The sequence below is a fragment of the Mesoplodon densirostris genome, chromosome 5 (genome assembly GCF_025265405.1).
Source record: "Mesoplodon densirostris isolate mMesDen1 chromosome 5, mMesDen1 primary haplotype, whole genome shotgun sequence".
Classification (NCBI taxonomy): Eukaryota; Metazoa; Chordata; class Mammalia; order Artiodactyla; family Ziphiidae; genus Mesoplodon; species Mesoplodon densirostris.
Window position 1 is genome coordinate 11,967,250 of NC_082665.1, and position 27,415 is coordinate 11,994,664.

At 42.8% G+C, this 27,415-nt stretch overlaps 1 protein-coding gene across 1 annotated transcript; it reads right to left on the reverse strand.

Annotated features, from left to right (window-relative positions):
• Window positions 1-439: 439 nt before the first annotated feature.
• On the reverse strand, window positions 440-25,717 carry IFNAR1 (interferon alpha and beta receptor subunit 1). The gene is made up of 11 exons (XM_060098539.1): window positions 25,302-25,717; window positions 20,332-20,455; window positions 14,866-15,047; window positions 10,778-10,935; window positions 10,524-10,665; window positions 9,514-9,628; window positions 6,336-6,535; window positions 6,070-6,227; window positions 3,462-3,612; window positions 2,825-2,970; window positions 440-1,380 (listed from the first exon to the last, which is right to left on the reverse strand). The coding sequence occupies exons 1-11, from the start codon at window positions 25,372-25,374 to the stop codon at window positions 1,141-1,143; spliced, it is 1,689 nt and encodes a 562-aa protein (XP_059954522.1). The 5' UTR covers window positions 25,375-25,717; the 3' UTR covers window positions 440-1,140.
• Between the last annotated feature and the right edge of the window lie 1,698 nt (window positions 25,718-27,415).

The window sequence follows — 27,415 nt, forward strand, 5'->3', positions numbered from 1 at the left end:
CACACCTTGATAATAAATAATTTGCATTTTCTTGAGTGCATGTAGGCTGAGCAGAAGGGGTACCTGAATACTTCCAGATGGCGTAGAGAAGCTGGCCTGGTGTTAGAAACGATACAGATAAGCCACAAAAACAAACCACCCTCAGGATGTTAGTAATCAACAGCTGATTACACACATTATTCTTATTTTTCGCTAAAGCCACCTGCTTCTTTCCTACTGAATTACTCTACTTCTTACTCTCTCTCTTCTCTCAGTACCATTTTCTGGTCCCAAGACTTCTTACATCCACTGTGACTAATGTCACATACTCTCATATCTTAAAAGATAATAGTAAGTTATCTACTCAGATAGTTTCCCATTTCTCTGTAATTTTAGTGATTACGCACTGTAATCAGAAGCTATTGTTCCAATGGTCTGAATCAGGAAGACTTCATGGACATATAGCAAAAGATTTTCTGGTTTTAATCCTAAACCCTAGAAGGGATAGGTAACTGTGATGTAGAAGCCAGTGTAATTGGTAAAACGGATAGAATTCCCCTGAAAAAACTGTAAGGACCACACCATGTTTCTGGCATCTGCAGCTGTTTTCCAGAGTAAGCTACGTTTTCAGAAAACCAAGTGATGGTAGTATTCAGGCTTTTCTAAAGACATTTCCAAAGGGCCTACTTTCGTGTCCAAAGAAAAGACCAAATGTTCTAAATATGTCCTGAAAAATAACGGACTGTAATACTGGGATGGAGAAGCGACAGATGGTACATGCAGCAGCAGTGGCAGCACGGCGACGGTATCAGCTGATGGGAACGCAAGCGCCGCCCTTACCACACGACGGCACGCACGGTGGTGCTTAGGGGATCATTAGGAAGACAGAGGGCACCTTCTGGATTTAACTCCTCTCATCCAGGGCGGTCCCATGACAGGTCTTTCAAGACCTTACACATGGAGAAGAATGTAGAAAACTCTTCTCCAAATTCCTTTCAAATACTTAAGTGCTTGCCTGTGTTTTTAGGACCTACTAACTGAAGATGCTCTTTCTTCCCCCACAAGCAAAGAGTCTCTTGCTAGTTACTGAGAGGAGCAAGGAGCCCAGGTTCCCACTGCAACTCCCGCGAGACCCCCTAATATTTTAGAGTTCATTCCTGGTCACACAGTTTCCTGTTGCAGAAGTTCTTCACTTATTTGACTTCCACTGTTTTCGTCTTCGTTAGAATAGTTTCCCGAATCTTGACTAGTTTGGGAATTGTACTTTTTGTGATCTTCATCAGTTGGATTAGTCTCTTCTATTACAGTAATAGTGTTTGCATTTTCAATTATAGAACATCTTTCCGTTTGTTCCTCAGAAGTGGAAAGGAGTAGATTCCTTACTGGCTGTGAAGAGAAATACTAATTCAAAAGGGAAAGAACAGAAACAGATTATTTAAAATCACAAAAATTAGTTTTCTAGTTCTAATAAGCTGTGGTTTCTTAAGCTATCTAGAAACCCTATCTTTTGACATGCATATTAAAAAGCAAGCTAAGAGCATATCGATTGCACTATAATGTTTGGAATAAGACCATCACTAGTGAGGTCATGTACATGTTAGTACTGTTTTTGGGAATTATATGAAGAGTCCCTGAGAAAGGTCCACTGTGCTATCAGGGGTGGGGAGTGGAAGAGTGTGGGTGAGGAAGGAAAGGGAGAGCACTGGGATTTGGGACATTTTATTTTATTTTATTTTTTGCGGTATGCGGGACTCTCACTGTTGTGGCCTCTCCCGTTGCGGAGCACAGGCTCCGGACGCGCAGGCTCAGCGGCCATGGCTCACGGGCCCAGCCGCTCCACGGCATGTGGGATCCTCCCGGACCGGGGCACGAACCTGTGTCCCCTGCATCGGCAGGTGGACTCTCAACCACTGCGCCACCAGGGAAGCCCTTTATTTTGACATAATAAAAATTTTGGTATCTAATCCACAAATACCCAGAAAAAGCACAGGGAGAAATTAATTTTTCCCTGTCCCACTAAGAATAAAGAGCTATTGTAACTTGATAGTTTTAAGCTCTTTAAATAACAGCTCTGAATAGAAGAGTATATAGAAATGATATTAAAAAACTCAGGCATAAAAGAGTAAAACAGTTCATATTTATGGAACGTTTGTACAGTGTTAGGCCTTTCTGGTTTATCTCCTTTGGCCCTCCCAATTCTGCAGGATGGTACCACTGGCTCTGTTTTACAGTCTACGGGCACTTGCTCAAGTACCCTTAAGAGAGCTGCTCAAGTTCACAGAGCCAGTAAGTCCAAATACACTACAGCCCATCAACAATTCACCTTCAGGTCTCTAGCTCCAAAGCCTGGGGAACCTGAAACAGGGCAGGCAGCGTGGAAGCTGCTCCAGTGAACCCACCACCCCCAGGGTGGTGTCCACACTCTGGTCTTCACCACTCAGTGCCTTTACTAACTATGCCAACCAAAACACCGAGGTGCTGTGAAAGGAAACTTGTGTTTTGCTATTTCGTTTTCTGTGATTTTATCCACAGAATACAGTTTTTGCACTGATGATAATGTTTTAATCTTTTTGTGAATATAGACTTTCAGTGGTAAAACAAGTGCCACAGTAACCAAACTGCCAGAAAAATATGAGATTAAGGACACACCTTACTATTCCATGTTATATTCTATTAAATGACTGTTTCTAAAGTTAATTTTCTGAAACTCTGAAGAAAAAAACCCAAATCAGTCTGTATTATTTTCTGAATATCAAGAAAACATTTATATTCTGTTGAAATCAAACATATTTCCCATTCATTTTAAGAAAAATCCAGTTAACTGTTGAAAAGAAAAGTAACATACCTCATCTACAGCGGAAGGAGTTTTACTTGATGGGAAGAACACGTAATTGATGCATCTCAAGAGGACTTTTGCAACATAGATGACAACAATGAGAGAAAATAATGCCGTGCAGATGCCAGCTATAAGCCAGGTTTTGGAAGTATTTCCTAAAAACAAATAAATGGCGTTTAGCATCTATATAGGTTTTGACACACAAATACATTAAGACTGCTGACAGTTTGTGTGAAACAAATACAGCCACGTGAAAGGAAATATACATTCTATTAAATAATACCAACAATAACATAAAAAAATTCACAACTGAACTAATTAAGGGATTTCCACATAATAATTATATTAAGGATTCTATAAAAAATTAAAATAGTCTCATTAAATTCTAAGAGTCATAATAAAAGGAAATTAATTATGCAGATATGCATGAAATATAAAGCATGCAAAAACCACTGAACTAAGTTGAGTATTAAAAATATTTTCTAAAACTGGAAGGCTCGGCATGAAGTACTCACACAGTTCATGAAGAAAATATTCTCTATATGTTTGTGGTGAAAAGAAAATATTTTACAAGTTTCAATGAATTGGTTATTTTTATTAAGTCTTGTTACATTAAAAAAGAAAAGATACAATAAAAGGTTCTGACCTGGTTTTGTTTTCTCACACACAGTATCACTAAAAACACTGCTTTTATTCCACTTGTCATTCTCAGTGACTGCTCTGGCTTTCACACAGTATACAGTCAGCGGTTTCAAGTTAGGAAAAGTAAAATCAGTTCTTGTCTCTACAACTTTTCTCTATAAAAAAATAAGTAAATCATTGATAAAATTTAGAACCCCAAGAAATCATATAGGGAATATCTATTTTCTGAATTCCTTAAATAGTCAAGCTAAGATTGGCCTCTCCCAAACACTTGGTATGTGTTTGAGAAATATAAATTTGTTTTGGACAACACATTATAACCAAATTCAAAAGTTAAACATGGCTTCTGCCAAAAAAAGAATATTTTCCTAAGACAACTCTAATTTATTTTATAAGTACATACTGGTTTGGTTTAATCACCATCATGTTATCTCTGTTTAGTGGCAGAACAATTAAGTGCAGAGGTTCTGGCCTCAAACTGCCTGTAGCAAGATATCACTCACAGCTACATGGGCTTAGGCAAGTTATTTAAGTTCCCTGGGCCCTACTCCCAGATCTGTAAAGTGAGGACAATTATTACTCCTATTTGTATTCGTCAGCTATTGCCACAATAATGTTGTATAACAAAATATTACAAGGCCAACAAAATAATGTTGTGCAATGCTGTGTAACAAAACAGCCTGTGGCTCAAAAGATATTTGTTTTTCTTACTCGTGAGTGTCCCAAAGTGCTGGGGGAACACTCACTGAGGCCGTGGATCAGGTTTAGGTCTGCTCCACAGTCTCCTATCCGCCTGGGGCCAGAGACCACGTGGAGCTTGCTTTCCTCTTGACAAATGGGAGAAGAATGCATGCGCACTTAAGGCCTCTGCTCACACCACATCCACTCCCATTCCACTGTTTACAGCCTAGTATCAGGGCGGCAGTAACGAATATTCCATCCCAAGTATTCGCTGAATAGTAATTTAATCAATCAAACTGTCTGGCAGGGTTGAAGAATGATTGAGACGATTCATGTAAAATACTTAGTTCAGTACCTGATACACAATGAGTATTCAATAAATTTGACTTGTTATTACGATTGTAATTATTGATGTGTTACCCAGCATAGGATGGCCAAAAAAAAAAAAAAAGTTATTGAATCTACTATTTGTCAAGCAATGTGGTATTTTCATATATTTTACCTCATTTTAAACCTTATAAACATCCTTTCAAAAAAATTAAGTTACAATGTAATATGTATAAAATGGATAACTAATGAGAACCTGCTGTATAGCACAGGGAACTCCATTTCGCTGTACAGTGGAAACTAACACAACAGTGTAAAACAACTATACCCCAATGAAAAACAAAAAAAAATTAAGTTACAATGACCACCACCACTTTAGAGGAGAGGAAACAAAGTTTTAGCAGTTAACCGCCTTGCCTAAGGTTACACAATTTGGGGGCTTGAGACACAAATTTAGATCTTTCTGATCTAGGGATGACTGAGAACTAACCATAGTGCTCAATAGGGCTAAATTCTGCTATGGTTACAGAGTGTTCAGATAGTTAAAATGAAACTAGCCAAGTCGCTGGAATTTTCTTAGATTTTCAACAGAAAATGAAGTTACAGAATTTACCAACTTATTTGCACAAGATTTTTAAAGGCTGATTCCTTGATTGTAATTCCACAGGGAAAAGTGATCTAGGAATAATGTGGATTATCTGATGTATATGAGCTTTGTCAGTGGTTTTTGAATTGTAGGGTTTAAACAAGTGTTTCTCAACCCTTTTGTCATGACTACTCCCCTAAGGAGACTTTTTAGACCATTTTTTCCTAATCCCTCCCCCTTTACAAAGTTGAATAAGATTTTTTGGGCGAAGTTGAACACTTGAGGCAGGTTTTCCTCCTGGAGGGTCACGAACCACTGTAACAGCTAAGATTCTTTTGCGCCCTAAAAACCAATTTTTGCCCTCTTGGAGGTGCCCTACCCCCAGGGGATATTTGTCGGTATCTGGAGGTATTTGGGGTTGTCAGAACCGGGAGGGAGCGCTACAGGCATCTAGTGGGTAGTGGCCAACGGTATTGCTAGCCATCCTATAATGCACAAGGCAGCTTCCACAACAAAGAATCAGCCAACCCAAATGTCAATAGCGCTGAGAAACCCTGGTTCACGAATACCTGAGAATCCTGTTAAAAATACAAATTCCTGAGTTCTACCCCCAGAGATTCTAACTGAGTAGGAATAAACTCAGGATCTGAATTTTAAAAACTAACTGGGGGGGAGGGGGTACTTCCCTGGCAGTCTAGTGGTTAGGACTCCGAGCTTCCACTGCAGAAGGCACAGGTTCCATCCCTGGTCGGGGAACTAAGATCCTGCATGCCAGGTGGCGTGGCCAAAGAAACAACAATAACAACAACAACAACTAACTGGGGCCCAGATGCAGGTGGATCGTAACTCTTACTGTGTAAAACATGGGAAATGCTCATTTCTTCCTATTGTAAATATCTGAGTTAATCACATAGTCTTAAAGTTTAAAAATTTCCCTAGAATTTTAACTGCAAGCTTTGTTTACCCAAACCACAGTTATAACTCTAAATTATAAACCTATACTACATAGTCTTTTTACCTCAGCGTTTGAAGTGTTTTCCCGAAAAATAACTTCATAAATTAGCAGGTAAGGCTGGTTCACAGACTTGTTTTCAGACTCTTTTGGAGCACCGATAGAGACGTGCAGTGAGTCGTCATTAATGGATTTCATGCTAATGACTGGAGGAAATATGATAGCTAGAAAAAATGTGTGAAGACACAAAGTTCAAATTAGACTAAAAAACAATTTTAAGAGTTCGCACCAAATTGGAGAATTACAATGTAAAGTAAAAACTATTGGCTTACTTTTCATTTCAGTATTAAATATTTTCTCTTCAGACCAGAAAGATGTGTTATTTCCATTAGATGCTTGTACACGGATACGGTGAATTCCTTCTGGGAAAACATTTTGAGGAATCACACAGTGGGTAGTTGCGACATCTTCACAGTTTGGTACTTGTTTCCATTTGTCTGAATGACTCCCAGGGATCCTTTTTAAAAACTCACTTTTAAGACAAATAAATGTTTTTTATTCCAAACACGTTAATTTAGTAAACATTTACTGAATACCTATAATACACTAGACACTCTGTTAGGGGCTAAAGTTACAGAGAGAAACGGTCCTCACCCTCAGGAAACTCACAGGATGGTGGAAGAGACATGTTCACAAAAGAAAACCAAAGATCTTGCTCCAGAGTGTGATAAGGTATTGGTGAGTTAGAGTTGGCTCGTACCGGTGCACAGAAACAACTGCTAAGTTGTTGGGAATGCTGCCAGCTAGTTGTTAAATACAGCCATTATTAAAAGTTAAGTTACATAAACTTACAAATAAATAAATTGTATTAAAAACAAAAGTAATAAATACTCAAAACTCATCTTGTCCTAATTATTTTCCTACATTTTATTATCTATGCTCAAGGCTATTTACGTCTATCGTGTCTATACAGCGGAAACGCTATATGACGGAGGGCTTACTGTGCATCTTCCCAGATGCATGTTCAGTGACATGCTGTTGGGAGCTTGACAGTGGCCGTAATAGGAGTAGTTATATTATAAAAACTGGCAAATGCTACAGATAAGGCTTTTCCCTTCTGGAAAGCCAGCTGCTAAATGTACCAGCACACCTGTGGGTAAGTGCTGTATCAGAGATACACACCAGTGTCCTAAGAGCAAGTCTGCACAGATTAAGACTGGGCCTGGAGAGGTTAAGTAAGCTGCTCGGAAACCAACAGCCCCAAGCATCTCAGTTCACGCCTGGAACTGTAACAGCCTCCTGACTTGTCCCCTTGTCTGTCTTGTCTCCTTATTCCCGCTGCACCACACACAATGTGGCCACCTTCACCTTCCTCAAACACAGGCCTCACGTGACCCATCCCTCAACACAAAACTCCCAATGGCACTCAAATGCCTCCAGGGCAGTCTGAGGCTAAGCCTAAGCTTATGCCATCCTATTAATTCAATGTTCCCTCTCATTGCTCTCCCAGGCCCAAATGTTCTGCTACTCTCAAAGCAGGTCCTCCCTTCTTGTCGGCAAATTTCCAAACTGGCCCCCCAAATTCCTACCCGCTGGTGCACAAGCCCTACATGATCCCCTCCGCCTCAGTGTGGGCAGGATCCATGAACTCTTCATTAGGTTACATTAGTTGGCAAAGGTGAAGGGATCTTACAAATGAAATCAAGGTCCCAAACCAGTTGACTTTGAGTTCATCAAATGAGAGTCTATCCTGGGTGGGCCTGACCTGATCAGATGAGCCCTTTAAAAGAGGGTCTAGAGGACAGAGATTCTCTCTCCTGATGGCCTCCAAGAAGCAGGTCACCATGAGTTCTGCAGCTGCAAGAAATGGATTCTGCCAACCACCACATGAGCTAAGGAGACGGCACGAGACAGCTTGTACTAGACAGAACCCCAGCTGACACCTGAACTGCAGCCTTCCGAGACCCCGAGCAGAGAACCCAGCTATGCCACGCCTGGACTCCTGACCCGAAGTCACGGACAGATAATAAACAGTGTGTTGTAAGCTGCTAAGTTTGTGGTAGTTTGTTACAGAGCAATGGGAAATGAACAGCTCCTCGTTACCCCGACCTAATTTTGTCTCATCCTATCCTGAGCTTTCCCCTGTGTGTAGCCCCTGCCTGGGATGCCCTCTCTTGTCGTTTAAAAATATGTGACTCAGCAATCAAGGCCTGGTTCACACTGCATCTCCTTCCAGAGGGCTTCTTTGGTCTCTCCAGCCCCATCCACCTTTACGTTTCCGACTTCTGTAACCCTTATAATCTGTACTCCACTCCTCAGTCCTAAATCACATTTTGCTATGCAAAGGCAGATAACTGCTTCGGATTTCTAGCACCATGTGTTTTATTCTGCTGTACCTTTACGACTCCTTCAGTGCTTTGTACAGTGTGCTAAGTACCCAAAAGAAACTTAGAGACCAGCCATCAGAAACCCCCATCCCTGTCTAGTCTGTGGCCCTACTGTTTAACATGCTTTTGAAAGTGAAGAATACATAAAAGACTCCTGTACAGTTTCCTGATCAGTGTGTGCGTGTGTGTGTATGTATATATGTATATCTGTAAGGGCGTGTATGACATGAAAGCGTTTATTATACAAACTGTTATTGCTTCGGAACTAACACCAAAGGGTTGAAAGTAGTCAATCACAGCAGTATTGACTTCCCTTTTCCCTCATGTTTTCTGTGTCTTTCTAGTCTCTTTCCTCTCACTCTTCCCTTCCTGCTTTACCTATACTTGCCTTTGGTCCCTCTATTCCTCGATCCTCAGTATCTCTTTCTTTCCCGGCCCTTCTCTCCCCATAGTCCACCTCACCTTCCACTTGATTATCCTCTTCTCTTCTCCCTCTCTACTCCCCTACAGTTTTCCAACCAGTATAAACTATATGCAGTCCTCTTCCACTCATGTGGTGCTAAGCTTCACTCATATTTGGCTGGTCTCTACTCAGTCACATAGAGCACAGTTCTCTCCAACTTTCTTAATTTCCCACTAAAGTAATCACTAAAAAATCTGCCAAAGCCACTAAAATAATCAAGACAATGGGAAGGCTAACTTGAATTGAACAAGACAGAGTGACTGGACTCAGATCATTTCAAGGACTCATGGAAGACGTGGGTTCTGAAGAAAAGATCATGGCCATGTGTCAAGTACTCCAGATTGAGGAAATAGCACATGCAACTAGAATCACATCTTAAAAAAAAAAAAAAAAAAAAAGAGGGCCAGTAAGAACACTAGATGTTATTAGAATATACCCATTTTACAACAAGTGAAGAAACTGAGGCCCAAAGAAGTTAAGTGATTAGCTCAATGACATCCTGGGACTAGAATTAAACACTCCAGTTCCAGTATATCACAACCACCTTTCCATCAGGCCACACGTGTGCACGGAGCAGCAGGTGGCTGAAGCAGAGTGAAAAGAAACCTAACAAACTGGGCAAAATAAACTGCAAAAGGACATTTATGGAATAGAACTTACTGGGACCACTGAGCTCGAAAAGTCGTGTTTTCATATGCGTAATCCCATTTAAGAACATAGACCTGATTTTCAGCATCGATTTGTATATTTTCTGGTGAAGGCACTTTATGTTTCTCTAGAAGACAAAGAGCACACAAAAAACACACACATTTTCTCTAGTGAGATGACAGATGGCTAGAATTCCTAACAGCATGAGCAAGAAGATAAAAGGCTTGAGTTTTATCATAATGATGTAACAGCTAAATAAGTTATGGTGTATTCACACAAGGGAATACTATGCAGCCATTTAAAAGAATGTGATAGATCTATATGTGCTGACATAAAAAGAGAGCCTCAATATATTGGGTTAAACAAGCAAGTTTAAAATATATCTGGCAGGACCTTATTTTTTAATTTAAAAGACAAAACCCCCAAAACTGTAAGTCCAAGTATATACTTATATAAGCCCCGAAAAAAGTATGAAAGGTTGTACACAGACTGATGGTGATACTTATCTCTGGTAAATGGAATTTACCAGGGGGTCAGGAGGCAGGAGAGGAAACCTTTAAACCCTTCTATACTGTTTGATTTTAAAAACAAACTTATATTAAACTTATAATTAAAGTAATAAATCCAAGCTCCTGCCCTTAAACCTTAATTGTTGGCAAGATGTCACTGGTTAAATGTATCAGGATGCTTTCATATTTTGACATTTCATCTATAAAGGTAAACGTTTTGGAAGACTAACTGTTCTTCTAGCAACTACCTCCCTTTCTTGTGGATTCTGAATAAAAACAGTTTTTTTTCATTAGAAAATACTTGGATTTTACACAAAATTTTCATTACTATTTACTTGAGACAAAAATCCCAAATAACATTTGTTGCTTACGTAAATGCTGTTAGAATGCTTTTGTTTTAATGTCTATTAAACCATCACATAAGCTTTAGCAACTATTGGAAAAATGCCAAAATTGATAGGTTGCCAATTTATATACATAGGTATTGAATCTGAAGCAAGACTTCCTCCTTACCTGTGGTGTTTATACAATACACTGGACTATAGAAACCAACTCTTCTTGGTGAACGTAGTTCTGCTTTAACTTTTAAACAGTAAGTAGTCTCTGGTGAGAGTTTGTAAATTTTATCTCTGGAATAAACAGTTTCAGTCCTTTCCTATAATTAAAAAAAAAAGAAGTCTGTTCTTTAAAAAAGTAAAAAGTCAAGTTTTAGAATGAATTCATGTCATTCTTCTCTCACATCAAACAAAGATAAAAATAACGCTTACTTCTAGACTTGACGAGTTTTTCCAGATAACTAAGGTATAAATAAAGCTGGAATGATCCATAGCCCACATGATACTATCTTTTGTCCCAGGAGGAGAGATGTTTATTATTATTGCCTTATCTTCAGCTTCTAAATGTACATCTAGAGGACCAATCTGAGCTGTAAAAATAAAAACATTTACTATATAAGTTCACTAATACAAGCCAAAACATTCATACAACAAACAATTCTAAGCACTTAATATGTGCCTGGCATATAAAACAGAGAAAATCCCTCATGGAGCTTACACTTTAGTGAGGGGTGTGGCCAAAAATCCCAAATAAACAAATGCATATAATGTTATAAGGTCACGTGTGCTATAAGAAACAATGAAGTAACATAAAGGGACAGAGAATGGCAGCAAGAGCTGTCTTAGGTAAGTTCGTGAGGAGGAGGCTCCCCGAGACGTCTGAGCTGAGACCTGAACAAGGTGAGGGAGGCAGTCATGCAGGTCTCGAGGGGAAAAGCATCCCCAGCTGAGGGGGTACCAAGGGCAGAGCCCCTGAGATGGGAGTGTGCTCACCATTTTCAAGAGACAGGAGGGGGCGCTCGAATGGCTGAGTGGTAGAAAATGAGATCAGAGAGGCAGCTAGAAGCCAGGTAACAGGCAGAACTCTGTAGTCTGAGCCTGTAGTCTCCGGAGGACTGCTGAGACCTGATTCACATCCGGGAAAGATCACCCTGGTTGATGTATGAGGAGGCAGAGAAGCTACTGCAGCAGTTGGAGTGACAAACGGAAGTGGCCTGGCGAACGCTGGTAGCAGGGGTGGAAGTGAGAAGGGATCCGATTCGTGATATACTTTGAAGGTTGATGACTCAGAATTTGTTGATGGACTGCATGTTGCATGCGAGAAAGAGATGTCAAAGGTGATGCCAGGGCTCTTGGCCTGAGCAAATAAATAGGTGATGTCATTAACCGAGATGAAAAACACTGCAAGAAGAGCAGGTCTGGAGGGGGAAAATCAAGAGCTCTGTTTGGCCATTTTAAATTTGAGACGACTTGTAGACCTCTAAGTAGAGATGCTGAATAGAGAGCTGGTGATATGAGTCTAAGGTAAGGGGAAGGAATGGGGCTGGAGAGATACAATTTGGGGAGCCAAGAGCACAGATGATGTTGAAAGCCATACGATTCCTGGTGGAGGGTGCGTAGGAGAAGAGCTTCAAGGACCAAGCCCTGCAGACTGAGCCCTGCAGCTGTGCAACATTTAAAGGTCTGGGGGATGAGAAGAAACTGACAAAGGAGCAACCAAAGAGCAGGAGGAGAGCCAGGAAAGAGCAGCGCCCTAGAGATCAGAGATGGAAGGGCTCCAGGAAGGGAGTGATGATCACGCCGATGCCACAGGGGAACTGGGCCGGAAGAGGACGGGGAATCCACTAGGCATTGTGGAGGTCACGGTGACCTTGGCCAGAGTAGTTTTAGGGTAGTGATGGGGAACAAAGCTCAAATGGAGAGGGCTGAAGAGGGCGTAGGAGGGAAAGTGTACAGAGAGGGGGTACAGATCATTCTTGTGTGAGCTTTGGTATAGGACAGTGGTTCTCAAACTGTTTGGTCTTGGGACTCCTTTACACTCTTAGAGAAACTGAGGGTCCTAAAGAGCTTTTGTCTACATGGGCTATGTCATTGAATATTTGGCATGTTAAACATTAAAATTGATAAAAATTTAAAATATCAATTCATTAAAAAATAGTAATGATAAAACCCACTACGTGATAAAAAATATTTGTGATAAAAAATGACTATATTTCCCAAAACAAACAAGCCAAAAAGCTTAGTGAGGAAAGTGGTGCTATTTCACATTTTGTTCCAATCTCTTTAATGTCTGGCTTAATAAAGAAGGCAGCTGTGTGTCACACCTACTTCTGCATTCAGTCAGTCACCATTTCACATCAAACAGCCTCTAGAAAACTCCAGAGTACACTCACGAGAGAATCAAAATGAAAAAGACAAGTAAGTCTTAGAATTATTAAGAAAATAGTTTGGACTTTATAGACCTCCTGAAAGGGTCTTGGAGACCACACGTTGAGAACAACCACTATAGCAGCAGTCCCCAACCTTTTTGGCACCAGGGACCAGTTTTGTGGAAGACAATATTTCCACAGATTGGTGGGGGCGGCGGTGATGGGAGGGGATGGTTCAGGTGGTAATGCAAGCAGTGGGGAGCAGTGGGGAGCGGTGGGGAGCGGTGGGGAGCGGTGAGGAGTGGTGGGGAGCAATGGGGAGTGATGGGGAGCGGTGGGGAGCAATGGGGAGTGGTGAGGAGTGGTGGGGAGTAATGGGGAGTGATGGGGAGTGGTGGGGAGCGATGGGGAGTGGTGAGGAGTGGTGGGGAGCAATGGGGAGTGATGGGGGGCGGTGGGGAGCGATGGGGAGTGGTGAGGAATGGTGGGGAGCAATGGGGAGTGATGGGGAGCGGTGGGGAGCGATGGGGAGTGGTGGGGAGAGATGGGGAGTGGTGGGGAGTGGTGAGGAGTGGTGGGGAGAGATGGGAAGTGGTGGGGAGAGATGGGGAGCGGTGGGGAGCGGTGGGGAGAGATGGGAAGTGGTGGGGAGAGATGGGGAGCGGTGGGGAGTGGTGGGGAGTGGTGGGGAGAGATGGGAAGCGGTGGGGAGAGATGGGGAGTGGTGGGGAGTGGTGGGGAGCGGTGGGGAGTGGTGGGGAGTGGTGAGGAGTGGTGGGGAGTGGTGGGGAGAGATGGGAAGCGGTGGGGAGAGATGGGGAGCGGTGGGGAGTGGTGAGGAGTGGAGGGGAGAGATGGGAAGCGGTGGGGAGAGATGGGGAGCGGTGGGGAGTGGTGAGGAGTGGTGGGGAGAGATGGGAAGCGGTGGGGAGAGATGGGGAGCGGTGGGGAGTGGTGGGGAGTGGTGGGGAGAGATGGGAAGCGGTGGGGAGCGGTGGGGAGAGATGGGGAGCGGTGGGGAGTGGTGAGGAGAGATGGGAAGCGGTGGGGAGAGATGGGGAGCGGTGGGGAGTGGTGAGGAGAGATGGGAAGCGGTGGGGAGAGATGGGGAGCGGTGGGGAGTGGTGGGGAGAGATGGAAAGCGGTGGGGAGAGATGGGGAGCGGTGGGGAGCGATGGGGAGTGGTAGGGAGAGATGGGGAGTGGTGGGGAGAGGTGGGGAGCGGTGGGGAGTGGTGAGGAGTGGTGGGGAGAGATGGGAAGCGGTGGGGAGAGATGGGGAGCGGTGGGGAGCGGTGAGGAGTGGTGGGGAGAGATGGGAAGCGGTGGGGAGAGATGGGGAGCAGTGGGGAGTGGTGGGGAGAGATGGGAAGCGGTGGGGAGAGATGGGGAGCGGTGGGGAGTGGTGGGGAGCGGTGGGGAGTGGTGGGGAGTGGTGGGGAGTGGTGAGGAGTGGTGGGGAGAGATGGGAAGTGGTGGGGAGAGATGGGGAGCGGTGAGGAGAGATGGGGAGTGGTGAGGAGTGGTGGGGAGAGATGGGAAGCGGTGGGGAGAGATGGGGAGCGGTGGGGAGTGGTGAGGAGTGGTGGGGAGTGGTGGGGAGAGATGGGAAGTGGTGGGGAGAGATGGGGAGTGGTGAGGAGTGGTGGGGAGATGGGAAGCGGTAAGGAGAGATGGGGAGTGGTGGGGAGCAGTGGGGAGTGGTGGGGAGCGGTGGGGAGTGGTGAGGAGAGATGGGAAGCGGTGGGGAGAGATGGGGAGCGGTGGGGAGCGATGGGGAGCGGTGGGGAGAGATGGGGAGCGGTGGGGAGAGATGGGGAGCGGTGAGGAGCGATAGGGAGTGGTGGGGTGAGGTGGGGAGTGGTGGGGAGCGGCAGATGAAGCTTCGCTCGCTCGCCCGACACTCTTGACACTCACCTCCTGCTGTGCAGCCCGGGGTGGAAGGGGTGGTCTGGGGACCCCTGCACCGTAGGGAAAGCAGGAAAATGATGCCATAGCAGGAAGGAGATACGGGTTTAAGGGAATCCTTGTTTGTTTGTTTGTTTTTAAAGATGGGAGACTTTATATCATGCAAATGAATGGGCTTGGGAAGAGAGTTGTTCTGGCAATATTTAATAAAGAATACAATGTAATTCAGCTGGCAACTTCTTACCTTTTTGAAATGGTATAAATGGCGTAACCTCATGCCATTGAGAAGTGTTGTTTCCTTTTTCTGCTCTTATGCGCAATTCAATTTCTTCATAAACACTTTTAAGCTTGACTGAAGAAAAGTTGCATTCGGTACTAGTAATATGCTGACACCCAGGCAATTTCTTCCAATTATCCATCCCTGGTCTTCAAGATAAAAAAGCAAATGAATGAACGAACATTATAAATACAAGAGTGACAAACATGTTTTCTACTTACATTAACATTATAAAGCTAGTGTAAGTAGTTATTTCTTCTACTTGAGTTAATGTCCTGACAATATTTTTGTGTGTAACATTCTACTCTTTTTCAATACATATATACCAAATTATTATTTATACAATGGAATAATTCTGACATATAGTTAACTTTTTAATGTAAAAAATCCTAATGCATTAGGATTTCAAAGAAGCAGAGAAAGGAAGAACCTATAAGATAAAAGTGGACTTACTGTTGGCTTTGTTAAAGATAGTTGTGTGACTTTTGGCCAACTACTTTGTATTCTGGATCCTCTCTTCCTTACTGAAAATTTGGGAAGTGGATTTGATGATTCCCTTCTGACCTCTCCCTATGAAGAGATTTACTAACCCTAAGGAAGACCTCAGAATCAGTATGGTTTGAGAATTTCCTCTGCTCTTCTCAAAACCAAACCATTCCTTCTGCCTACTGATCTCTATAATTCCTTTGTTACATGACTAGAAATAAAGAACTTAAAATGTTAACATAAACTAACAAACTTCTCAATGTAGAGGGCTTCCCTGGTGGCGCAGTGGTTGAGAGTCCACCTGCCGATGCAGGGGACATGGGTTCATGCCCTGGTCCAGGAAGATCCCACATGCCGCGGAGCGGCTGGGCCCGTGAGCCATGGCCGCTGAGCCTGCGTGTCCGGAGCCTGTGCTCCGCAACGGGAGAGGCCACAACAGTGAGAGGCCCACATACCACACACAAAAAAAAGTTTGAGTGATATTAGATTTTTTTTAAGCATGTGAAGAAATTAAGTTGGCACAGAGTGCCTTAAACAGAAAGGACATGTTGCTACAAAGGGGACAGGAGGCTGAAGTGAAGGTGAGGGACAGAAAACAAACATTAGATTTCAAAATTTCTGCCTGTGGTAAGCCCTGTCTGCCTTAAACCAAAGAGAGAAACTATCCTCTGAGAAGGCATTTTTGTCAAGCCTAATTCATAGTTCTAGCACTAGCTGATTTTTATTTTTTGGGTAATATTGTAGACCTCATTTTAAAGATGCTAAAGCATGCTTATTTTTTAAAATTAATTTATTTTTAAAAATATTTATTTATTTGGCTGCACCGGGTCTTAGTTGTGGCACTGGGGATCTTCATTGCAGCATGCGGGATCTTTTTTTTGTTTTTAGTTGTGGCATGCGGGCTCTTAGTTGCGGCATGCGTGTGGCATCTAGTTCCCTGACCAGGGATCAAACCCAGGCCCCCTGCACTGGGAGCATGTAGTCTTAACCACTGGACCATCAGGGAAGTCCCTAAAGCATCTTTAATAAAAAGCTAAGGATGCTCTCTATTAAAAGCTAATAGAAATTAGGGATGATATCTAAATAATGTTTGTGCTGACTCCAATTCAAGTCTACCTTATTTTTCAAAAAATAGACATCTTAAAAAAGTTACCAGGACTTCCCTGGTGGCACAGTGGTTAAGAATCCGCCTGCCCATGCAGGGGACGAGGGTTCTATCCCTGGTCTGGGAAGATCCCACATGCCATGGAGCAACTAATCCCGCGAGCCACAACTACTGAGCCTGAGTGCTGCAACTACTGAAGCCCGCACACCTAGAGCCTGTGCTCCGCAACAAGAGAAGCCACCGCAATGAGAAGCCCGCGCACCGCAATGAAGAATAGCCCACGCTCGCTGCAACTAGAGAAAGCCTGCGTGGAGCAACAAAGACCCAACACAGCCAAAAAAAAAAAAAAAAAAAGTTACCAATAATATACACTACCATATACACTTCATTCCTGGCGAGTTTCCCCTTCTTTACCTATCTGAGCTTTGAGATTAGAGTTGGCATTAATGATACCTTGATTTAAATGCAAATCTTCCTGAGAAACTCCTCCACAACAGAATCTATTTTTTTTAAATCCAGACTTTAAAAATCTAAACCAAAAATTCAGATTCTTTTTCCCCTCAAATGTCACTTATTAGAAAATATAATTCCAGAGAAATTAGGAGATTAAGGAAGTCTGGGAAGTGGGTACGGTACATAGACCTCTTTAAATCAGGTGCATAGAGGGTCAAAATAAAATGAGCTCCAGGCAAAAAGCCAGTAAAGCATTTCTGGTCCATTTATATGGAGAACTTTTATTATACTCAACAGAAAACCTTATAAAAAATTTAAAACTAAGCCTTGATATGGTTTTAACATACCCTCACTCTTTACATCTGTCTTCCCTGCTCCAGGAGATGCAGCTGCCCACTATTACAACTGCTTTTGCATGTAAGGGAGCTACTACAGTGGTAGCTACTTTTATATTTTCTTAAAAGAACAAACAAACTTTATCTTATACAGTGTTTAGATCACAACAGAAATATAACTTGAAAATAAATGTGTAACCAATAGAAAATTCATTTCATAAAACCAGTTTCATAATAAAACTTCATGCCATCTGTCTCTCCTATTCACTAATGTATTCCAAGTACCCAGAAGAGTGTTTGGCATAAAAGGCATTCAGTGTTTGTTGAATGAAGACTGCACACTACATACGTCATAATACATTTTATTTATTTTAACTAAATACATTCATTTATTTAGTTAATTAATTTATTTTCATTTTTGGCTGTGTTGGGTCTTCGTTGCTGTGCGCGGGCTTTCTCTAGTTGCAGCGAGCGAGGGCTACTCTTCATTGCGGTGCACGGGCTTCCCATTACGGTGGCTTCTCTTGTTGCAGAGCACGGGCTCTAGGCACGCGGGCTTCAGTAGTTGTGGCACGGGGGCTCAGTAGTTGTGGCTCGTGGGCTCTAGAGCGCAGGCTCAGTAGTTGTGATGCGTGGGCTTAGTTGCTCTGTGGCATGTAGGATCTTCCCGGACCAGGGCTCAAACCTGTGTTCCCTACATTGACAGGTGGATTCTTAACCCACTGTGCCACCAGGGAAGTCCCCATAATACATTTTAGATATAAGTCACAAACACTGACGTCTTAGATAAGCGTATGTTCTACAGGCACTGGTATCCCAGTAGCTTATTTATGTGTCTGTGTATCATTTATCACCAGTGATATTTCTAATGTTCTGAGAAACACTATATGGAAAAAAATATGTCTGCTGCTGATATTAACTACACTTTGGTTGATCACGTTCTCCGCACCACTGTTATGTACACTTGATACACAATTGTGTAACGCTCATAATAGCCTTCCGAGTTAGATGCTTCATCACTGGGGTGTCCCAGGCCAGTCTGCCGGGGACTGTCCTGGTTTAAGCTTATTGTTCCATTTTATCTAAAATCAAGTGCTTCTGTTCACTCTCAGAAGTATCCTGGTTTGAATGATAAATTACATATGATCATACTAATTTTTTATCTTTACTTAACAGATAAGGAAACTGTGACAGAGAGAATAAGTAGCAGAGGATAGATTTAAACCCAAGTACCCTGGATCAAGTTCGTATAACACTACACCACACTAACCGCTAAACTGGCTCCCCAAACTTGTGACCTGGCATGTTCTTACAAGGCAATTGTTTATAAGGCTAGCAGAATAAACAATAGAGAACAGAATAGAGAAAGAACACACTGAAATAGTGCATTGGATACTAAAGTCAGAACCGACAGATTATCATGAACTGGAGAATTCAGTAGAAGTGACAGAACGTGTGAAGGAACAAGAACACGAGAGCACCGTCTATGGCTCTGTTCTTTATTACTAGGGTAATTTTATTTTATTTTATTTATTTTTATTTATTTTTTAAAAATTTAATTTAATTTTTTTTTGTGGCTACGTTGGGTCTTCGTTGCTGCATGCAGGCTTTCTCTAGTTGCGGCGAGCGGGAGGCTACTCTTTGTTGCGGTGTGGGGCTTCTCATTGTGGTGGCTTCTCTTGTGGAGCACAGGCTCTAGGCATGCAGGCTTCAGTAGTTGTGGCGCATGGGCTCAGTTGCTCCGCGGCATGTGGGATCTTCCCGGACCAGGGCTTGAACCCATGTCCCCTGCATTGGCAGGCGGATTCTTAACCACTGCGCCACCAGGGACGCCCCTACAAGGGTAATTTTAAATAAAGGAATCTGAAATAATCTCTATTATACCTAAAATAGTTGTTTCATAACAACATTCTGAACTAAGGCAAAGAACAAATTTGGTAACAAAACTCAAAGTTCAATTTAAAGAAAATCTCTAAAGATGAAAACTGTTAAATTATCGGCTCTGAGAAAAGCCACATATGTGTGTGTGTGTGTGTATGTGTATACATACATATGGTTGACCCTTGAGCAACATGGGTTTGAACTGTGTGAGCCCACTTACACGCAGATTTCTTTCAATAAATACACGTTACAGCACTACACGATCTAGGGTTGGTTGAATCCACAGATGCGTAACCGCAGATATGGAGGGCCTACTGTAAAGTTATACTCAGATTTCCGACTGCATGGGATGGGGGTGGGGTGGGGTGACCATCCCTAACCCACGCCATTGTTCAAGGGTCAACTGTATATACACACACAAATTACTAACCATCAACTGGAGAACAACCAGGCTGTGGCTGAAGTGGTGGAATCCTGGTTCTAGAGGTCCTACACCCTGTTTCTTCACTGCCTGATTTCCTGCCTGCTCTTTCTTGGACAGGGATCATGGTTAGCAGACAGGGTCCCAGAACCCAAAGCAAAGTACTATACTTCCTGAGTGGTATTTCCTTCTATAACCCCTTCGTCCACAACTCTCTGTCTGCCTATCCTCTTGGCAATCATTAAGTAGAAAGTTAGCACTAGGGAAAAGGCAGAAACACCAGAAACACTGAGTCTGTGGGAAGGCAGGGTCCAATATACTGATGTTTATAAAGTGTATCTAGAATTAAAACTTTGTGTATGATGGAGACAAGAGGAAAGCCTGACCACAGAAGCCTATTCCAAGACAGTGGCTAGGGCTTTAGGGGCACTCTCCCATATCCTCAAGGTATGCTTTAGGTCAGCCCCTAATTTATATTTAAAGAAGTTGGAGCATACAGAACAGAGAAGGTATGGCTGTGGACTACAGAAATTGTCTGCTAGCCTCGTCCCCAAAATCTCTTGCTTCAATACCCAAAGATGAATTTGATTGAGTCTCTATTTGTAGAAATGAAGTTATAAATATTATGCAAAATAGCCATATATTTTCTTTAAAAAAATGGAAAAACCAAATGTTTCCTAAATCTGAAAAAAAAATTTATGGTGTTAAAATGGTAAAAATTATTCAGCAAATCAATAAGTAGAGTAACGTACATTTTATACTCTGCTGAAAAAGTCACATTCCTGACAGACTCACTGCTGCTGTTCCACTTCAGGATAAAGCTGTCATCAATGATGCAGACCCTGCCATTTTCAGGAGATTTTAGATTTGTTCCCCCTGTCAAGGCAATAAGAAAGAAGATAGTTATACATATATACTTATATACATACTATAGATATTTTATATATTTTAAAATGTTATTCTTCACATCACTGATTGGAGAATGAATACATTTAAATATAAAATATAAAAGTTAAGTATATACAAAAATCTAAAAAAACCTAGTGCTTGCTCTCAGGATGGGGAGGGTGCTAATTATTTCTATCTCTGCATTCGAGAGAGTTGGTTGAGTTTTTAAAATCTATAAAAAGCAAATATTATATATCAATTATATCTCGATAAAGGTAGAAAAAATAAATCATAAAAAGGTAAGCATTGTCTTTTAATTCGGAAAAAAAGTCTCTGTATAAAAATAGTATTTTTCTTTGGTCTTAGAAGTGATACTGATGTAAAGGATACAGGGTTGGACTGCTTAACAGCCTCAATTTGGTTTCGCATACTATGTTCAGAGAGGGATATACTCCGATAGAGAGCTGAACAGATGTGGTTTCAGAGCTGACAACTATTCATAGGAACCAAACATTCACATAACAAAATCGATAGAGATATAAAAGTTTATCACGTCACCCAAGCCCTACAGGAATCTGAAAAGGTCTTGACCACTGAATGTATCAAGTCTGAACCCTTCTGTTTATTTTTAAGGACTTCCATCTAGAGACCTATTTTATTTCTTATGCTTTTTTAAAAAACTGAAGTGTAGTTGATTTACAATATTGTGTTAGCTTCAGGTGTACAGCAAAGTGATTCAGTTTTATATAACATGTTGCAGATTATTTTCCATTTTAGGTTATCACAAGATACTGAATATAGTTCCCTGTGTTATACAGTAAATCCTTGTTGCTTATTTATTTTATGTATAGTAGTTTGTATCAGTTACTCCCATACTCCTAATTTATAACCCCGCCTTGCCATTTCTTTTTTTCCCCCCCTTTATTTCTTATACTTCTAGTACAAATCTTCCACCAGTTGGATGCCCTCTCTTCTGATTTTTCCTTTTTGGCCCCTCCAAATAGCGTTTCTCTTCCTCTCTGACCACCCAAATCCTCCAAGACCCAGCTCAAGTTTGCCCCCTAACAGAAAACCTTCCTCAAATACTGCAGCTCATGCTCTTTCTTTACACGTTGCATCATGAATCTGCACCACTCAATTTCACACTAAAGTAGATGTACTCAGCACAGTACCCGACATCTAACAGGCTCTCAAAACTTGCTGATTGAAGATGTCTTTAAAAAAATTGCTTCTTTGGGACTTCCCTGGTGGCGCAGTGGTTAAGAATCCGCCTGCCAATGCAGGGCACACAGGTTTGAGCCCTGGTCCGGGAAGATCCCACATGCTGCGGAGCAACTAAGCCCGTGCACCACAACTACTGAGCCTGCGCTCTAGAGCTCGCGAGCCACAACTACTGAGCCCGCATGCCACGACTACTGAAGCTTACGCACCTAGAGCCCGTGCTCCACAACAAGAGAAGCCACCGCAATGAGAGGCCCGTGCACCGCAATGAAGAGTAGCCCCTGCTCGCCACAACTAGAGAAAAGCCCACGCACCACAATGAAGAGTAGCCCCTGCTCGCCGCAACTAGAGAAAGCCCGTGCACAGCAACGAAGATGCGACGCAGCCAAAAATAAATAAATAAAATAAATACATTTATTTTAAAAAATTGGTTCTTTATGTTAAACACAACCTCCAACCAGACTGGAAGTTCCTTAAGGCAAGGTATATACAGCTTCACACTTAACCTGCATTCTTCAGAGTCCTCGGACTAATGCTGAGTTCACAGGAACTTTTTCCATATCACAAAGGACTGATCTTTCATGATGATAAATTACAATTTTTAAAAGACCAGCTTTTAAGTTTACTCTTTTCCCTGCAATATTTCTAGCCTTTACTTCTGCTTCAGGACAAGGATGTTATCTCCTCACAGACCTTCTACTAAAGAGGTCCTTGTATAGAACTTTTATTTATTGGGATTGCTGCCTCTACTTTCCAGTTAGAGATATTACGGTATGGAGTCAAAAGGGGAGACATCTGAGGAAACATTTTCTGGTTCTTCCTTTTAATTTGGGGAGGAACTCATTGAGTCTCCCCACCCACATTTTCTATTTTACACCCCTATTCTCTGAGACTTCATCACCGAATAGAATTACTCCCCTGTATCCCACTCTAAACTTAATCCCCATCGCAGTTGTTGGAATTTTAGAGATTCTATGCAGCCAAAGGACAGTGACTGGGTTTATGGGGTTAACAAAAGGTCTGATGGCATTTGTAGTCTCCAGCCCAGAATATTCTAATTCTAGTAATTCTGGGCCCTGAGATAGGATGCAGCAATTTGATACCGGGGGTAGAGCCAGGTATTTCCTCAGAGATGACATCCTTCTGCTACTAAGGGAAGGAGACCCTGGAGTTAGAGGCATCTTGGCATTTGGAAGACAAACAAATAATTGACTGATAAATGGACAGGGACTTGGAAATAGTTATTAAATAGGATTTTAGAGTTCATAGATTTTGTTCTATTAGTATTAGCAATATCCCTTTGATAATAGTTTATTTCAACCTTTAGCATGTAAAATATATAAAAGGGTACTTAATCCAATATTTCTATTTATACAATTGGTTGCTTCAACCCTTCACATTCATATTGATGACTAGAAATGGTTTATTATATATATACATTTTTAGTATTTATTTATTTATTTGGTTGCGCTGGGTCTTAGTTGCGGCAGGTGGGCTCCTTAGTTGTGGCTCATGGGCTCCTTAGTTGCGGCTCGCCAGCTCCTTAGTTGCAGCACATGGGCTCCTTAGTTGCAGAACACAGGCTCCTTAGTTGTGGCATGCAAACTCTTAGTTGCGGCATGCATGTGGGATCTAGTTCCCTGACCAGGGATCGAACCCAGGCCCCCTGCACTGGGAGTGCGGAGTCTTATCCACTGTGCCACCAGAGAAGTCCCATGGTTTACTATATTTTTAAGTCTGACATAAATCCAGACACATACATCTATACAGATATAAATTTCCTCCCATATTTTGGATAGTTTTCTTAGACTAGGATCCCGGAGTTGCATTTACTAGGTTTGAAAGTAGGAACAGTTTGATGATTTTGAAACATAGAGCAACATTATGATCTCAAGTTAGGGTTAACATTTCATTTAGTTTTCAACATTGCTATTCCTTTGAGAAAAAAGTAGATTAGTTAATTGAAAGATAACTAAGCCCTTAACATATAGGTGGATAATCAAGAACTAAATTGTGTGACCTTTAGAAAAAGTCTAGCCTTAGGCCCCAGGGCTTTGAGGCCAGATTCTCAGGGTTTGATTTCCTCCTAAAGCACTGGCTAGCTATATGGCCTCAGTCCACTCCTCTGTAAAATGAGGATAACAGTGCCTAGCTTTGTTCTGAAAGCTAAATGAGTTCATACCTTTAAAACACTAAGAGTAGTGCCTGGTACACAGTTAAGAGGGCAATAAATGCCAGTTGTATATGAAGTTTATTTTAGCTCTCCTCTAATCTAGATTAAAATTGTGATCTTAATGAACACCCTCCTGGAATGTTAATTTTACATGAAAATTCTGGGGAAAGTTTTTTTATATGGAAGCAAACATGAGTTTAAGGCAAAATTTCCATGAACAAAAGACTCCAAAGAAATTACCAGGGGTTATACCAGTACCCTAGTACCCATATACTATATATCATGTATGTGGAAGAGTTTGAGAAATAGGTGTGAAACAGAATAAAGGAAACATCATTTAAAATGAAGTCAGGAGGCCAGAAGCTGGAGCCTTCATGCACTTTCACTCACCATCAATTCCAGACCCCAGGAGGAAGAATTCTCCTCTGCCAGCAACAAGCCCAGCCAATGGGAAAAGCAGCACCATCCTGAACTCTTGCTTTCCTCCAATGGACTTTCTCTCAAAACAGCCCCACCCAACTTCCTCCTTTTTCTCTATAAAGTAACCTTCTCTTTTTGTTGCTGGAATTGCCTAAGGTTTTTGACCTAACTTGCTTGTCCCAAATTGCAATTCCTCTGCTATTCTGGAAGAAACCCATTATGCTAGTAAAATAACTAACTGGCTGTTTTATTTTTTAGGACAAGATAGATAGGATACCACGTACCCCAGAAAATAAGGATATGCTTTGCTAAACAAACAGGTGTTTTAAGCCCACTAGGCAGCCTCACCAACTCCCGGATTCCTGCTCTCAGCTGCTAGGCCCTGTTTGTCTTTGGGCCTACAAAGACGAAGGGGGGACACCGAGTCCCCCTTCTCGCTACAAAGTCAACCGTATGATAGGTGCCATTCCTCCATGCATCCCAGCTAAGTTAAGAAAGGCAGCAAATTAGCTTGGTGGCTCCCAGCCTTTGTATTTGGGCTTTGTATTTTTCTTTTATTATTATTTTTTATTAGATTGTACGAATCCTGAGGGCAGAGAAATGCTTGCAAACCTTATCCCCCTCCCACATGGGACCAAGTAACTAAAGTTTACTAAATTGAAGAAACAGCAGCACATAGCTCGTGGCCAAAGCCTTGTTTATTATTAAAAAGTCCAGTCGAGCTGCCGGATTTTTCAAAACAAACTCGACACCAAAGCTCTCCCACACCCAGCCCCGCGGGGTAGGAGCCCAGGGAACAGGCACAGGGCGCCCCCAAGCAAGCGGTGTGGAAAGATCTTGAACATCACTTTCTCTCGTTTAATTTTTGAGCCCAAGTCGGTTTCAATGTGAGCGCTGCGACCACGGACAACCAGAGGTCTCCCAGAGAGGACCTCTGTCCCTCCCGGGTCCGAGGTTTCCCACGCCGCCGCTGTCCAGCTTCGCGCCCAGCCCCCGCCCCCAGGGAACCCTATCTCTCACCTGAGGCTGCGGGCAACACCCACGGCGCCCCAGCGACCAGCATCAGGGTCATCGCGCCCAGGAGCGCGAGCATCGTCCGCGGGCCGCCGGCAGCCCTCCCGTCACATCTTCTGCCACCGCAGGTAGGACGAGGCGGCGCGAAGGAAGGTTGGGCGAACTGTCTGTCCCCCGGCCTGTGCCCCAAGCTCACCGAGCCCACTTCCGCGTCGCCCCGCCCTGCTGCCCACCGATTCCCGTGCACGCGCCGTCCCTTCTGCGCGCGTGCCACCGTCCGCGCACGCGCGTGGGACACCGGTGGGCAGCCCAGCCTCCGCTGCCCTCCCCCCGACCCCTCTTTCCGCCCCGAGACTGCACACTCGCGGTGCACCCTCGGGTTCCGGGAAGACCGTGTCTAAGCGGAGGCCTTGCCCCCCGGCAGGAACGCGGAACTTTGCCAGTGCGTCTGCGCAAGCCTCGCGGCCTGGCGTCCGCTCCTCCGTCCTCCCTGCCCCCTCATTTCCCGCTAATAGCAGCCGGAGGCCACTGTCGGGCGCTCTCGTCCCTCGCCCTCCCCGGCCCAGGTAGCGGACAAGGGAGCCTGGAAAAGCGGCGTTGGGGAGGCTTGGGAATTAAGGGAGAAGGAAATGAGGAAGCTTCCGAGCGGGTCAGGCCGCGAAGGGTAGGCGTGTCCAGAGTTAAGCCTAGACACTTTGAGCTCCCGTTTTCTGAGCGACCTGGCCCGGGTCAGCACGGGTCCCTTGGAGAGGATCGTGACGGCGTCTGGGCCTTGGGGGTGGTGTCCGGAACAGAGGTCCCTAAGCTGTTTTGATCATCCGCCCTTATCAGTAAATAATTTGAGTCCATTATTCAATGGTTATTTAAGTACGTTAATAATAGATTATGTACATTATAAAATACACAAAAGGGAGAATGTAAAGGACGAATGATGAAATAAGTAGTCAAAGGCGTAACTGTTAATTATAAGAACAAGACAATTTAATGCTCAATTATAAAGTAAAATGAGTTTTGGTAAAGAACTATGCGCTTGAATATTGCCTTATAAACAACTGAGGTGTAATTTGAATACCATGAAATTCACCCATTTCAAGTGAACAATGATTTTTAGTAAATCTGTCCAGTTGTTAGCCCTCATTTTTAAAAACCTTGGATTATTACTTTGTGATTCATAAAATTTTAGGTTTGGTTGTGAGTATGTCAGTGTCTTGCTTCCATTGAGGTCATAGATGGAAAAATACCAGATGAGACTATGTGGCTGTACATGGAAGAAGGAAGTTCCTGATTGAACTTATTAATCATACTCTCATTAAAAGCCTTGACAACGACTTATGGTTTTCATTAAAGTTTTTATTTCCTGCCGTCCAAAAGTTGTTCTTGCAAACTAGTTGGAATAGAACAATGGGCCCAAAGTATTTCATGGACTGAAACATTTCATTCGAAATATTTTAAAAATATGTTGAAAAATTTCCCTCCACTTTGGTGGGCAGCTCGAGATGCACATAGCATTTTTGGCAACACAAATCACATTCAAGTGGAAATATGTCCAAATCTATTTTATTTTATTAAAATTTATTTATTTATTTTTGACTGCATTGGGGCTTCGTTGCTGTGTGCGGGCTTTCTCTAGTTGCGGCGAGGGGGGGACTACTCTTCGTTGGGTTGCGTGGGTTTCTCATCGCGGTGGCTTCTCTTGTTGCGGAGCACGGGCTCTAGCCATGCAGGCTTCAGTAGTTTGGGCATGCGGGCTCAGTAGTTGTGGCTTGTGGGCTCTAGAGCACAGGCTCAGTGGTTGTGGAGCACAGGCTTAGTTGCTTCGCAGCATGTGGGATCTTCCCGGACCAGGGCTCGAACCCGTGTCCCCTGCATTGGCAGGTGGATTCTTAACCACTGTGCTATCAGGGAAGTCCTCCAAATCTATTTTAAAATGCAAGAATTATATCTAGTGAATACCTGTATAGTTTCTTTTGATTTTCATTTGTTCACAATAAAAGCAATTTTAATGGATTTAATGCTTTGTTTTGTTTTTCAGTATTGCTACATGACATGCTAATGTTTTAAACTTATTAAAGAAAGGTCAGTAAATATATTTTGTAAAACCAGTTGAATGGCACAGAAGA